The sequence below is a fragment of the Takifugu flavidus genome, chromosome 19 (genome assembly GCF_003711565.1).
Source record: "Takifugu flavidus isolate HTHZ2018 chromosome 19, ASM371156v2, whole genome shotgun sequence".
NCBI classification, from domain to species: domain Eukaryota; kingdom Metazoa; phylum Chordata; class Actinopteri; order Tetraodontiformes; family Tetraodontidae; genus Takifugu; species Takifugu flavidus.
This window is the reverse complement of record NC_079538.1, coordinates 6118306-6132499: the sequence shown is the minus strand read 5'-3', so window position 1 is coordinate 6132499 and position 14194 is coordinate 6118306. Positions and strand designations below refer to the sequence as shown.

The 14194-nt window shown below is 41.2% G+C and overlaps 1 protein-coding gene across 2 annotated transcripts; it reads left to right on the top strand.

Moving 5' to 3' along the window:
- The first annotated feature begins 546 nt into the window (after positions 1 to 546).
- Positions 547 to 4389, top strand: taf1a (TATA box binding protein (TBP)-associated factor, RNA polymerase I, A). Of its 2 annotated transcripts, XR_008947480.1 has the most exons (11): positions 547 to 845; positions 1013 to 1176; positions 1305 to 1418; positions 1494 to 1692; positions 1899 to 2020; positions 2250 to 2408; positions 2515 to 2581; positions 2790 to 2913; positions 3023 to 3174; positions 3270 to 4163; positions 4229 to 4389. XR_008947480.1 is itself a non-coding variant. In XM_057017496.1 (10 exons), the coding sequence occupies exons 1-10, from the start codon at positions 749 to 751 to the stop codon at positions 3311 to 3313; spliced, it is 1242 nt and encodes a 413-aa protein (XP_056873476.1). In that variant the 5' UTR covers positions 547 to 748; the 3' UTR covers positions 3314 to 4389. The 2 variants fall into 2 exon arrangements, 1 of the variants encoding a protein (XP_056873476.1); XM_057017496.1 differs by having other exon boundaries at positions 3270 to 4389.
- Positions 4390 to 14194: the final 9805 nt, after the last annotated feature.

The following is a 14194-nucleotide window of genomic DNA, read 5'->3' as shown; positions in this document are numbered from 1 at the left end:
ATAAAGAAACTTTTTTTCCCCCTTTGAAGAGCCACAAAATTGCATTTAATGTGCCTCGAAGACAACAAATCGGACTATAGGGACACCTTAATCAAATGTGAAATTAAATAAAATTGTATATTCAAGGGAATGTGCTGTGATTTTAAAAGCCAGATAGCCAGTTTGCAATAAAGTAGAACAGTGATCAATAAAACCAACACCAGGGCTGGTTTGTCACACATTTCTGCAATGCTTAATTCACACACTTGACTAGGTTTTGATGGGGTTGTTTTTGTTTGTTCGTTTTAAAAAAGCTGCTACCACATTTTGCACTAGATGTACAGTTATAGTTTACTTAGTCCATTGTACCTTGTAGTTTCGGGCAATAGTTATTTTATGTTACCTAAAAATTACATACATCGATTTCACTTTAAATTTAAACGAACTGTGTATTTTGATCAATTTTCACCATAAACGGGCAAAAAAAACTTGCGGGCAGTTGGTTCAGCCGCACCAACTACTATATCCGGTTGTAGCACCGCCTTTTCCGGTTAAACAACCAATAACAAACTTCTCCAGCGTTCAGGTTTGTCTGTCCGATCGTAGTGTTGTTGTTAGCATGTGGAGTTGACCAAACTGACCGAAGTAAACAAAATTCAGCCGACAATCTGAATGATTTGTGACATAGTTGAAACACGTGGATTGTTTTTAAAAAAAATCTGTCAGCTGTAATATATAATTATAGGGCCGGGGTAATTAAAAGCACTGCATGGATGACTTGGAGAGCGAAGTTGAGCTCATTGATGACATTCCTAAAGCACAATGGAAGAAAAAACCTAAGCTCAGTTTGGGAATGCAAGTAAATGGTGAGATACAGACTTCTCGGTTATCTATGTGGCATACAACATTTTGTGCAAACCTTTTATTCTTTGAAAACAGCGAGTGCCTTTCTTACGTAAAAACGACCATGTTTTTGTAAACTTTCTTCCAAAACGTTTGTTTTGAATGTTGAATTTATTTATTGAATTTTCAGAGACACCCAAAGAAACTGGATTTCACCAGAGCACACGATTGTGCCTGGAACAGATCAGAGAAGCCATGCTGCACCATAGATGGCAGGAGGCAGCAGAATACATGGCGTGTTATCCACAGATTTTAGAGGCCACAACATTTGTTTCAGCACGGAGAGACAAGGAGGTATTTGCTGCCTTTTGGAAGTGTGTGTGTGTGTGTGTGTGTGTGTGTGTGTGTGTGTGTGTGTGTGTGTGTGTGTGTGTAGTTGTCCATATATTTGATTTTCACACTTTTTGCACCTTGCACTAAAGGTAATTTGGAGAATTGGCACCGAGATTCTTCACCATCATCCTAACTCAAAGCTTCAAGACTACAACATCATCTATGAACGGATGAAACACGCAGGATTTGGTCATTACCTGATGGTATGCTTGATCTGACTTCAAAGAGATGGTTTCACATTACCGACAGTCATTTGAGAACCGCTGTTTACTTCCCAGATCAGTCTCGAACACGCATTTCACCTAATGATTAATGGTTACATTGAGGAGGCGAAGGGCCAGTTATCTATTGCTGAAAGTTGGAGGTATGGGAAGGAGACCGCAGTCCAGCATCAGAAGTCAAGTTTGATACAGGCATACAGAAGTTTACTGGATTACATCATCTGGTGTGACAAAAAGTACAAGCTTAGACACACAGGTAAAATGATACTGATCCCAACACATTAAACATTAAATGTTCTTGCACTTGTTTATGTTACACTGCCATCTATAGGTCAAAGCAGGAAGCTACTAATTGCAAATTAATTTGCTCATTTGTAGGAAATGTACATCATTTATGTGTTAAATGGTTCCAGTTCTAACACTTTATCTCATTTGTAATATAATGAATACATCTGTATTCAGAGTATGTTGAACCAGGTCAAAGCAAAGACATGAATAACTACTGCAGACAGGCCTCTGTGAACCTGAAGGAGATTTTGAAAATTCCTGGTGTTTGGGATCCCTTTATAATCAGCTATGTAGAGGTTTGTCACCGTTCCCATCTGTTTTGTGTAGTGAAAGAATCATTTGAACCTAAAATAATGCTAACTAATAAATAAATCAACAGGAACCCATGAACTACTTATTTGTTTAATGATTCTTCTGGATTAGAGAAAACTTCCTTGTTCTTATTTAAATGTTCAGTCATTGTTTAATTTTCGCCCTAACCTAATGTCAATGTTTGCCCACTTTTTTTTCCCCCAAATTTAACAGATGCTGGTTTATTATGACAATCACGAGGAGGCCTTAACTGTCTTGACTAACTACGCTTATGATGCGACATTCCCACCCAATCCAAATGCATATGTCTACCTGTACAAATTCTTAAAGGAGCACGACCCATCAGCGAGGAACCTGATGAAAGTGTTGAAGGTAACACAACACACACCTTTCTTTTTTGATCGATTATATTTTGCATTGTTTAGATGTGTGTGTTTGTGTGTGAGTAAATTAGTCCTTTCCTTTTATTCTGCCACAGAAACTTCGTGTATTAGTACCAAGCCACGAGTTAATGTTGGAGTACAGCTCCCTCCTACTTCAGACAGGTAAAAGCACATTTGTTGTAAAATTTTAACAATTTGGCAGAAATCATTCCTGAATTTTAAGTTGCATTTTCTGATTCTGAATATACTTAGCAGGGGAGCTTACTGACGTGTTTTAAACATGTGTTTTGGTGGAAAAAATGGGCTTCAAAGCCTTTAGAAACATCCATTTTTGAATTAAAACAGGTCATTCCTTTTTTTTTTCTTAAAGAGAAAACAAGTAACGTCCAGAAAGCTTTGAGAGTGGTTTTAGAAATGCTCGATTTTGCCTGTTGGAGAAGCAACCTTGACGTGTGGAAGCTTTTAAAAGCCATCATCCAAACATTGCAGTTACAGTATGTTTGACAATTTGTTCAATTTCCTCTTCCAATTCAAAGACCTGGCGCCATGCTTGGGCTTACAGACAGCAATGATCGATTTGCTTTGTGTTTTACATTAAAACAGAGACGACTGGGAGGATGTTGTCCTCAGAAACATGAGGGAAAGAAAAGACTGGTGGCCCATGCTGCACTTTACCAGCATGCACTCCATCAAAGACTCTGAGAACCCGAAGCTTTTGAAAATCAAATCATCGCTGGCCAAAATCCTCTGTCCTGGTAAATAACTGAATGAATTAACCTGCCAGATTCCATGTTTTTAGCATCATTGGGAAAGGCTGCTGTGATGTTAATTCCCGTGGTTCTTCTTCCAGACCTGCCGCTTCAGTACACGACAGAGACGGATGCAACGTTGTGACGATTTTGGTTGTAATTAAGATTTTCCCTTTATTGCGGTTTTCCATTTCTAGTTCCGGGAACCTCTGATTGCTTTCCTCCGTGTTTTGGTTTAAAACCACAGTTTTAGCCTCAGGTGCTGTAACAGATTGATTGTCCACAGTGTGGAGCTGCTGCTCCAGGGTTTGTGCTGTCTGCCTGTGAGGCTAGGCCAGCAATTTGAACCGAAATGCAGATCTGCAAGTCTATATCGATGATTGTTTCAGTGTTAATCAAGCGCATTGATGATTCAGTTCAGACACTCTTAGGGATTCACCTCTGTGGAATGATCTGTCAGATCAGAGAAAACAAGATTCTTTTTATTCAAGTGCAACCTGCACTCTAATTATTCCTCACAAGACTCGCAATATGATGCTCACAAAACTTGTACATTTACTATATGTTTATATTGATTTTGAGCCTCAATATTTAGAGTTTGAGTTTTGTTTATGTGGTATTTTACTGTATATTTAAACCATTTGGTTAAAAAAAATGCTCTTGTCATACAAATGCTTGTTCTTTGGGTTGAATTATGTAATAAATATTTGCATTTATATTACAATATAAAGATATTGTTTCATCATTTCACACTGTCAGCAGTTCAGCTGTGTGTGCGTGCATGTGTGCATGTGTGTTGCTTTGCAGTCGTTACATAAACTAAAGCCTAAAGCACTTGCCTGAACCACAAGAGCAGCTGCAGAGGGGATCTGGGAATACACAACACATGTCGCTTGAAAATTCAAAAACTCTGGAAGCAGTGGAGAGGATCGGGTTCAGATCTTATTTATGCTTGAGAGTTGTTGCTGTTCAGGACAACGCCATCCAAAGATTTGGTAATTCAGTGAATGTTTGTCTTTGTTAGAAAGTGCTGTGTTAAGAGCGTGTTTCTCTCCTCAAGGACGTCTTGACATTTCTTTTGTCCAGCCGGACAAAATGGAGACCACGTTCTTTGACCCTGACTTGGGTTGGACTTGGACCCTGACATGAACAATCTTATGCAACTGCCGCAACTGATTTACATGTTGCTATGAGAAAAATAAAAATCTTTTGAGATGGCCACTCAGAAATCACTGATTTATTTGGAATCAACAGAATTTAAATATGACATTTTACACAGCATTTAAGACAGATGTAATGGTAGCCTTGACATTAAAGTATCTACCAATATCAGCCATTTAACATATAACATATTTATTTTTCAAAACACACACACACACACTGAATAAAGGGACAGTGAAGAACATCTAAATAATGCAGCTACTTAGACAAGCGCCTGGTGAAATATTTACTGGTTTGATATCCCAGTTTTTCACATGAGAGATCTGCTGAGTGTGAGGGCGGGGGTCCAGGTTTAAGCAAATTTAGGATTTCCTTCAAAGGAGCAATGGCAGAGTTATGCCCATTTAAAGACAACAGTGAAGATTGGCGTGTGTAAGAGCCTTCTGACACCTCATTCCATCTCAAAAATGCCCGGACAGCTAAATGAACCCATAAATCTATACTCGGCTACACTGGTGCTGCAAATGACATCGGTCCAAGATGGCTGAGCCTGAATCCCAGGACTCATTAGCTTTGTGTACTCCAGTTTCCTCTCGCACACCAAGGTTGAATAAAGACACTAAACTGCTCCTCAGAGGGACTGGCGTGTGTGTTCTGTTCTTCTGTAAAAAAAAAATTCTGCCCCACCATGACCAGGAATAAACATTGAAAGACAACCAATTAGGAATACAGAGTAAAGAATCCCACCAATATGGAAAACTGGACTCATCTCTGGGCGTAGCATTCATGGAACAATGTCAGGAAATAACTGATTATAGTGAGGCTGTTGAACACATCCAATAATTTGAATCGTGACCCACCCACCCCACCAATTCCACTAGTTAATGCAGTGATCCTTGGAAGAAAATTAAACTCTAACAGGTCATTAGTTCCTCCTAAAGCTCAGGGAGAGATTTCCCAACACATTTGTCTCACCGTCACATGACAAGCATAATAATTGTGTAATTAATCATCAGCGCAGGTTGTAGATTGACTCCTGGAAAAAAAACAACAGGGGCGGGGGGGCTTAGTTCTTTGGCTGGTGCAGAAAGGGGCCGCATGATTTTATTGTGAGACGGTGATATTAATTGAGTTAGTTCCTTATTCCCATGAAGGCTCTGCTCTTAGCATACAAAATCCCTCTGCAGCTGGTGACTCAGGGTTTGGCTTGGTGGTTCTGCAGAGCTCTGAGGATTTATAACCCAAAACCCAGACGTGCTGTGACATTGTGACTTCCCCCACACACACACACACACACCCCACACACACATACACAACTCTGTGTGACATTTGAGGATGGAATAGTTCAAATGTGGGGAGAAAAGAGGAGGAAAGTGCAAATCTGTGTTGAGAGTTATACAATTCGGACTTAATATATTGATGCGTTTGTCAGAGCTGCGTGCTTCATGTAGGAGGTAAGTAAAATAGGAAAACAGATCAAGCCGTGATCTTCGAAAGCTTGAACAGCCTTGTTCAAAATATTTAAAAAAAACATATTCTTTCCATTCTAATATGATTTCATATGTGGAATTTACTGTAATTTTGATATTAAAACCAAAAGTCCAAGAAAAAAAACAATATGTCAAAATGAATTTGAAAGTGAATCCACTGTTTATCTGGCCAACTGCCTACCAAATTCTGGAGAATTACAACGCTGTTTGGGCTCTGATGCAGCATGTAATGTAAAAAGCTACAGCTATCTAAAGATAAAAAAATAAATAAAGTTAAGCTTCAAATATCAGAAAATGGAGTGACTCAGAGCTGCACTTTCTTTTTAAAAAAAAAAGTGTGTTGATTTCCTCCGAGTCCTGAGGAGACAGTCCGCTGACTGCAAGGCCAGTAAAAAGGAGAGAACGATCTGGAAATTCAGGGCAAAAAGCAGAGGAGAACTCCGAGCATCAATTATTAAGAAAGGCGAGATAGCAGTGACAAAGCTCCAGAAGAAACCAACAGAGTATTGCTTCTGGAGGTGAATATCTGAACAAAGGCATGTTGAAAAGTTGTGTTGAATGAGCTTTTCGTTTTTCGTAACTTTTCACTTTAGCCTCAATAGAACAGAGTAAACACTCATCAATCCATGTTACCTTTGCATCAAGTATTCATGAAGCATATTTCTGACTGTAACTGAGTTATTATAAGGATTTTCCACAATAAAATCAACAGCAGCACACAGTCTGTAAAATCATGTTCAATAGTGTTTAAGAAACCACCAGAATGAGCCGGTGCCCCGTGCAATATTTTTGGCTGTTTTTAATGTTCTTTTCATTCAAGCCTCATCCCTCGGCCTGATGGAAGACGATGATGACAGTTGAGGTGACAAATAATCTTTAGAAACGAAGCTTAATGGATGTTTGTACCTTCTGAGCAGTGACGTGAACACGGAAAAATCATGCACGCCCACACATTTAGTTGTCAGCCAGGCTGCCTGCGAAGGAGCTGCGTCTCATTCAGCCCTCTGAAACTCTACAGGTACAATATTAAGTGGGATAATTTCTTTATCTAATCAACCCATTAGCAAAACGCTGACTCATAACAACATTGTCTGTACCCGCTGACTCACGTTGTCTACATCAATTTCCTGTGCCACAGAAGCACTGATAAAACCACAAGTCGACCTGACCATTTATCTCCAAAGTGACGGAGGGGTGGGTGTTGTGGGACTGGAAAATTCGACAGGCGGCCAGGTGCCATTTGAATGAAGGCGTTGGCTGGAGGTCAAGGTCTCACCCACACCTTTCAGCAGAAAATCTATCTCTTGAGAGCAAAATAGGTTGATCAGGTATCTCTCCGTTTCCATTCAGACACTTAGCACCATGTAGGTGCATTTGGGTGGAGAAATGCTCTGTCGGTCTATCAGCTTGGTCCCGTTGTGGGTCAGCCATGGTGTGTTCCATTAGATCCCCAGAGTGAAGCCCTAAATTATGTCATCAGAAAGTTTGATGGTGGTAAAATCTCAAACATCCAGTTCATTGTGGTTGAGGTGCTCCAGTTTTTATCCCTCCTTGACCATCAGGTGAGTCATGACAGGGACTTGGTGGGATGTCCGTGAAGGTCATAACCCCACTGTGCCACCGTGCGGGTTGTTGAGAACATGCAGGTCATGAGTGGGGGCTGATTCGGACTGGGGGTGAGGTTGTCTTCTGCACGTCACCTACATGGAAAATGTAGATTTCTCCGGCAAAGTTAAGACCAACGAAGATGAATACATTGGCAAACCAGTGAAGTTTACTAAGGAAAATCAGTTTCTAACCCAGCAGCATTAAAGGTTTACTCAATTATCTGCAAAAGGTGCCAAAGTTCTACATTAGAGAGGCACCAAAAAGTGAGCTAATTAATTCAGACTCTGCTTAACCTCCAGCAAATCTGTTTGCTACTGAACTTCCTTTGTCCGGCCTCAAAGAAACTGTGTGCTTCTGCTGTTTGCATTCAAAAAGCTGTGATGGTGTATTACAGCCTGACACTTTGCTGTCGGCCCTTTTTGGAGACTGGCCTTTAAATTTGCTGTTTGCGGGTCTTTGTCCCGTGTTTAACTGTGTGTTCGGTCAGATTAACAAATGGTAAGGCCGGTGGCAGGCTGAATAACAGCATTAACCAGAGAACAATGGGAGCGCGGAATCAAGCCCATTCACAACCTGTCTGACAGCTTGTTGCGTTGATGTCATCCTCTGACTCAGGCCGTTACCACCACCGCTGTCACCCTGGACGCTTGGATGCATGACATCACTAAACATCCCATGTCACTCCTCGCTCGGACGCTTTCGTTGCCCTTCTTTTGTCCGCCTCGGCCTACGTTTGCGTACTGATCAGCTTTCCCGCATTGTGAGCTCCCGCTGTCGCGCTGCGAACGAGGAGGAAAAGGGCACAAAGAGACGGCATTAGTCTTCCAAGGAGACTTAGACAAAAGAGAGGAAATTTAAGTGCCATGATGGCTCGGTCATGTGACGCACTCTCACAAAAGCTTTGTTTTTGCCCTAATGGAGTGTAATATTTCATCTTCTTAACAGGATTGGTTCTGGGTGTTGGCCACAGACAATAAAAATCTATTCCAAAGACATCAGACTTTGTGAAGTCTGGACAGCTCTGATGTAAAACACAGGCACCGAATTATGAGACATTATTCTGTTGTGAAATTATATAAAATTACAATCAGAAATGATCTTTAATATCATGACACTTTTCGCTCTTTGAGTCAGTCCTCACCATCGAGTAAATGTGAAAAAAGATCGTTAACTCCCGCTGAAAGTCCCTGAAATGTGACGTCTCGGAGGTGAGTCAGACTTTTTTGTGTATTGAGATACTATAATATATAATAATATTATGTATTTAGTTATGAGATTTGAATTCACGGCTTCTTTTACTTGAAATCTGGCAACATAATGTATGAACGACCTCGGATCTTTCGGGACAAATAAAGATGAAGAACACTTCTCATGTGCATATAAATAAGAGTTATTAATCAGTTGACGATTCTACAACAAAATTCCTCTGTCAAATAGGAAGTGGCGTATTTCACAGTTGCACCTGCGTCATCAGGGATGCACAGAAGCGGCTCTCAGCTAGGCACCTCTATCATCTTTCCGCAGTGACCGAATCATCCTTTTTTTTTTTAAAGTGTTGAAGCCACGCAGGGTGAAGTTGCCCCTGGACGCCCCTGCAGCAGGTGACCCCCCTTTGTCCTGGAAACAGTTGCTATTTAGGCCTGATTAGCTGCGGTTGCAGAGAGAGTCAGTGTTATTTATATTGTCTTATGCATGTGTTTGTTTCCAAGGTCGAGGGCAGCGAATAGTCCCGATAAGTTGCTCCTCCTAAGGGGGTAGGAGGCATTGCTTGGTTTATAACTTCAGAGAATATGCAAACATTTAATAGATAGACACCTGATGTTTATTAATATCAGGGAACCTCATCAATTATGTAACACCAATTCTGTGTGTGTGTGCGTGTGTGTTTGACATGTTCTGGAATAAAATCAAAATTAAATTTGGCCTTTACTGCAGAGAGAATGACACTATTTTCTATTCTTGACATCATTATCTCAGATTTCACCAAATAACAAGGGGAGAAAAAAAACACACACACATTACACATCGGGTGCTACAGTAGCCTGAGACCAGGAACTCTCTGGCACGGACAACGCTGCGGAACTGTAAATGTGAGCGAATGTTTAATTTTTTCAATTGTTAACTGAACAATATTTGGCTGTTGCTAGGTGACCGTGGGGATGATTCACCTCTCTGCAGGCGAAGGGGCCTGCCAACCTGAATGAATAATACTGAGCAGACCAACCCAACTAAGAGAAAATAGGGTTGTTATGAGTTCAGTGATGGAGCTGTTATTGTTATATATAAACGCTACTTCTGCTGCTAATCTGTCACAGCCGCCGGCTTCCATAACACTTGGGGGAAAAAAGAGGTGTATTATTTCTTTAAGTAAGGCATTTCTGTTTTTTTTTACACCGCCTCCCCGCAGGGTCCTGGGACGCTTTGCAAATAAGGTCGGTATCACAAGATGATCTATTCAAGACCTGACCATTTTCACTGGGAAGAATCAAGCTACATTTAACAGTCCAGAACTACACAGACAGAATTTATCTCTCCAAAACAGATTTGGTTTCCCCTTTATTGATATTGCTTTATTTAGGGTTATACTTTGTGTTAAAGGGTTAAAAATGTCTGCTGAAGCGTGAAGATTATTTGCTCGACCTTTAAAACAAAGCCTGATCTGTTTTCTGGCTGTTCGATCAGAGAGTAGCCTAATATGGAGGAAACGGTTCTGTAAATGTCAGCTGAAGGAGGAAGTTAAACATGCAGTGGAAACCTGTCAGAGTCAAAACGCTGACACTCTGAGGTGTAGTTTCAGTTTAAGTGTCACCAGTAAAGGTGGTAAAGGTATGGTAAAGGTTTCAGCCAATTAAAAAGCTGAAATGTCAGCACAGACACAGGGTCACCGCTGAAACAAAGACATGTTTAACTTCAATGAGTCATAGAGTAAACAGTCAACATCGAATGAGCTCCAGTAGTAAGCCCTGTGGGATCCCCTCTCTGAATGATCTTTTAATTGCGTGTTTTTTCTACATTTCACCATCACTCGTTATTACAGGCACCCAAGTAAGGCTCTGTTCAGGTTGATTTTCAATATCTGCTTTAATACCTTCTGCCTTAAAGACAACCTCTGATGCTCGTGTTCCACATTCAGTCAGTACTTACAGAAGTAGGAAAACAAACTCCCATCAAGCACATAAATGCACTGATGGTGCTGAGGGTGTTTCAGATGGAGGCACCATAATGTGTTGACAGACTGGGCGCTGACAGCCTTTTTCTTTTTGGGCTCTCAGACAGTTGGTGCAATGATACGCGCTGCGCCGAGCTTCAGCGATGAACAAAACTCTATTCTGGAGAGCTATGTCAGTCCTCTGACCCTGAAGGTTTTTTTCTCATTCAATTAAATTATCCAGTGAAGCTAATCAAATAGATTTAAAATGTCAGGGAGCTAATCTGCCCGTTGTGTTTCAAGATGTTCGACCCTATTTGAACCTGCGTGTTATGTTACAGAGCAGGGACGGAAGAAGAATGGAAGCCGATAATTATGCAGATAAGAAACGGGTATTGGTTGACAGACTGTTGAGGTTTTGGCAGTGTCTCCGCTCGCCATCGCTGGACATGTTGATTTTCAAGCTGTTTAGCCTGCAGTTGGCCCATCTGTGCCATTCCCTCTCTGAAACCATCACCAGCACCATTTTTAAAACCCACATCGCTGAAGGGGAATGCAGTTAATGGCCAGATGGGATGAAACACTGAGAGCAAGGGGGCTGTTTCTTGCATATGAAGGTCTAAAATCAGTCATTAGTAAATAGGCTAATTTGTAATTCAAACACTCTCTCCTGGGTCTCTGTTAAATGAATACATGTATGGCAACTGGTGTTCAAGGTTACATAAAGTGGCGAGCCTGTGCTGCTCAAAACGCAACAGCAACACAAAACCTCCACCTTACTGAAGACAGGAAGTGGTTTTTGTCTATCAGCAAAGCAAAGGAGCGCCACAGCGCAATCACTCATTTTTTCCATGCAGAGTTGCTAAAAAAAGGCAAACCACTTGACTACATGTCAAAGTTTTATATTACTGGTTTGACATTATCTCGTCTTTTGTGTGCGCGATGCTGAGACAGACATGTGAAACCACACTTTGTCATGTTTTCCATGGCCTCGCATTTGCAAAAGAAGTAGTCACCACCGCAGTCTATTGCAGAACAGCTCACAGAAGACGCCTGTTAGCACACAGAGCTACCGTGGCTGCACTCCTGTCTGAAAGCGAGGCGCTTCATTGGACTTTCTGCACTTACAAAAACAGATGGAGAAAAGTTGGGTTTATTCAACAGACAGAAAGTCATTTTGCTGCATAGAAACCAGCCTACACGTATGATGCAGGGACGTGCAGCTTTGCACATGCCAGCCAACCTCCACCACCTTTTACAAACACAAATAAACGACCTACACACAATGCTGCAGGCTTAGACAACCTAAATAGCCACTACATGACTTTAATCAACATATTTAAAAGATGATTAGTACGCAGTGTAAAATCTAGGAGGCCATGTTGAGCTGACTCACCAAGAAAGGATCAATATGATCAAATATCTGCTCGTACAGTTATGATAAGATGAACATAGTCTGTTATTGTCTCAGAGCCCTTCTGTTATTATAAAACAAAACAAACTTTATGGCATCACCTGACAAATGTTTAGACAGGTTAAACCAACATACAGGTAGAACTGGTTCCATTAACATAAAGGAGCTTTACTGAACGAGCATATAGAGAGCCTCGCTCCAAAGAGTGGGAGAGTCTAAATGGCGCAGATATCAATATCTTGGATAAATGAAGACAGATGTTTGAAATGATGTCACCAACGTTCTGTTTTAGGTGAGCACTGCCGTCTCTGGGATGCTATCGTAGGAGTACTGACTGAGACGTCACATCATTCTTCTATTTTCTCCCAAACTGACTTCAAGATTTGACAATGACCCATGAATGACATTTTACATTTACTTTTGATTTTAATTCAAACTTAAAAAAAGCCATATATAGTTTTTAAAAATCATCGCAACCTTAAAGGTACGCTTTGCAGCTCAAAATGGAAGAAATTGCACTGTTTAAAGGTGTTTTTAACTTAAAAAATTAAATTTGCGAGGTGATGATTATTGAGCAGAAGAAGAAAAACAATGTAAAGTTGATCTAAATATATACCATTAGACAATTTTCTCTGGTCAAGTATTTAAAATTAACACCATTCTTACCATATTACGTATTGCATTAATGAAAAGATTATATTTCAGATATATTATATATCTGTGTAAAACAATATACCAGTTAGAAAGGAAATTAAAATTTCATGAATGTCATGCTTGGCTTGATGAAATTGACCAATTTTAATTATTGACATTAATTTGCAAAAGAAGAAGTTATAGGCCTTTTATGAAAACAGTGTAGGCGCTGCTTTACATAGCCTTTATCGCAAATGAAACTGGAGTAGTTGGAAAGACAATCCGACAGGACTTTGATCAGCTGTGTCCATGTATAAATAAATGGACAGGGGGCTAATAATAGAAGCAATAATACGTGCTCGGCATTGTTCCGGGTTGCCAGTGAGGGTAAATAGGGAGCACAGATTATATTTGTCGGTTGAAGCCTGTGAGATCCTTTTGCTGTGACACAGGTCCAGTCATATGAGACAGAACAGCCAGCCAACTTGGCAACTGCTTCACAGCACTCCAGCCAAAGACGCCTACTTATTATCACCAGCGATGTTACCTTCCTCACAGGTCACTTGTTGTTCTTCAAAAGCCAACAAGCTTGTCGTTATTTTACTCTTACATCGCTGTTAGATTTGCACATGTGGCCGGGGTCTACCACACCAGACAAGACCCCAGGTGTATGCTGTGTGGAGACGCCCCTGAGACAGTCCAGCAAGATGTTGGCAGGCAAGGCATACATGGAGCGGCACAACCAGGTGGCTGGCATAGTGTACAGGAACATCTGCACTGAGTATGGACTGGAGGTCCCAGGGTCCAGGTGGGAGACACCCCCAAAGTGCTGGAGAATAAGCAGGCAAAGATCCTGTGGGACTTCCAGATCTTCCAGATCCAGACTGACAAGATGGTGGTGGCCAATCAGCCTGATATAGTGGTGATAGATAAACACCAGAAGACAGTGGTGGTGATAGTTGTAGCAATCCCGAGTGATAGCAACATCAGGAAGAAAGAACACGAGAAGCTGGAGAAGTACCAAGAGCTGAAGGAGGAGATAGAGAGAATGTGGGGCATGAAGGCAACAGTGGTCCCAGCAGTGACTGGGACACTAGGGGCAGTAACACCCAAGCTGAGTAGATGGCTCCAACAGATACCAGGAACCACATCAGAGATCTCTGTCCAGAAGAGCGCAGTCCTAGGAACAGCTAAGATCCTGCACAGAAGGAGCTTATATATGAAGATCAGCAACCTCACAGTACAGCTGGTTTCTGAGAGGTTTGACAAAAAAATGAACATTTGTCAGACTTAGAACTGGATAACTTTTATTGTGCTCAAAGATTCCTCTCCCTTAGCTAATCGTCTGTGATTGACTTTATTTGCTTTTGAACCTCTGAACTTTAAGTAGCTGTCCCCACATAGTGGGTTAAATGCTCTCATCTGGCTCTTTGCTCCAGAGTTTTTCGAGCAACACGTGAAGGCAACGATTCGCGAGGCTCTAAGGGAGACTTTTGATTGGCTGCCAGTGACATCATCTCCGCACGTACGTGGCTTTGACGGTAGGTTAAAAGACTGCCTGCCCATTGACTG

What these genes read in the sequence shown, in the direction of transcription:
- taf1a (XM_057017496.1), top strand. Translation starts at nt 749, where the DNA reads ATGGATGACTTGGAGAGCGAAGTTGAGCTCATTGATGACATTCCTAAA. An exon ending in TTTGGGAATGCAAGTAAATG is followed by an intron (nt 846 to 1,012) that starts GTGAGATACAGA and finishes TTGAATTTTCAG; the next exon opens with AGACACCCAAAGAAACTGGA. An exon ending in GTACAAGCTTAGACACACAG is followed by an intron (nt 1,693 to 1,898) that starts GTAAAATGATAC and finishes ATCTGTATTCAG; the next exon opens with AGTATGTTGAACCAGGTCAA.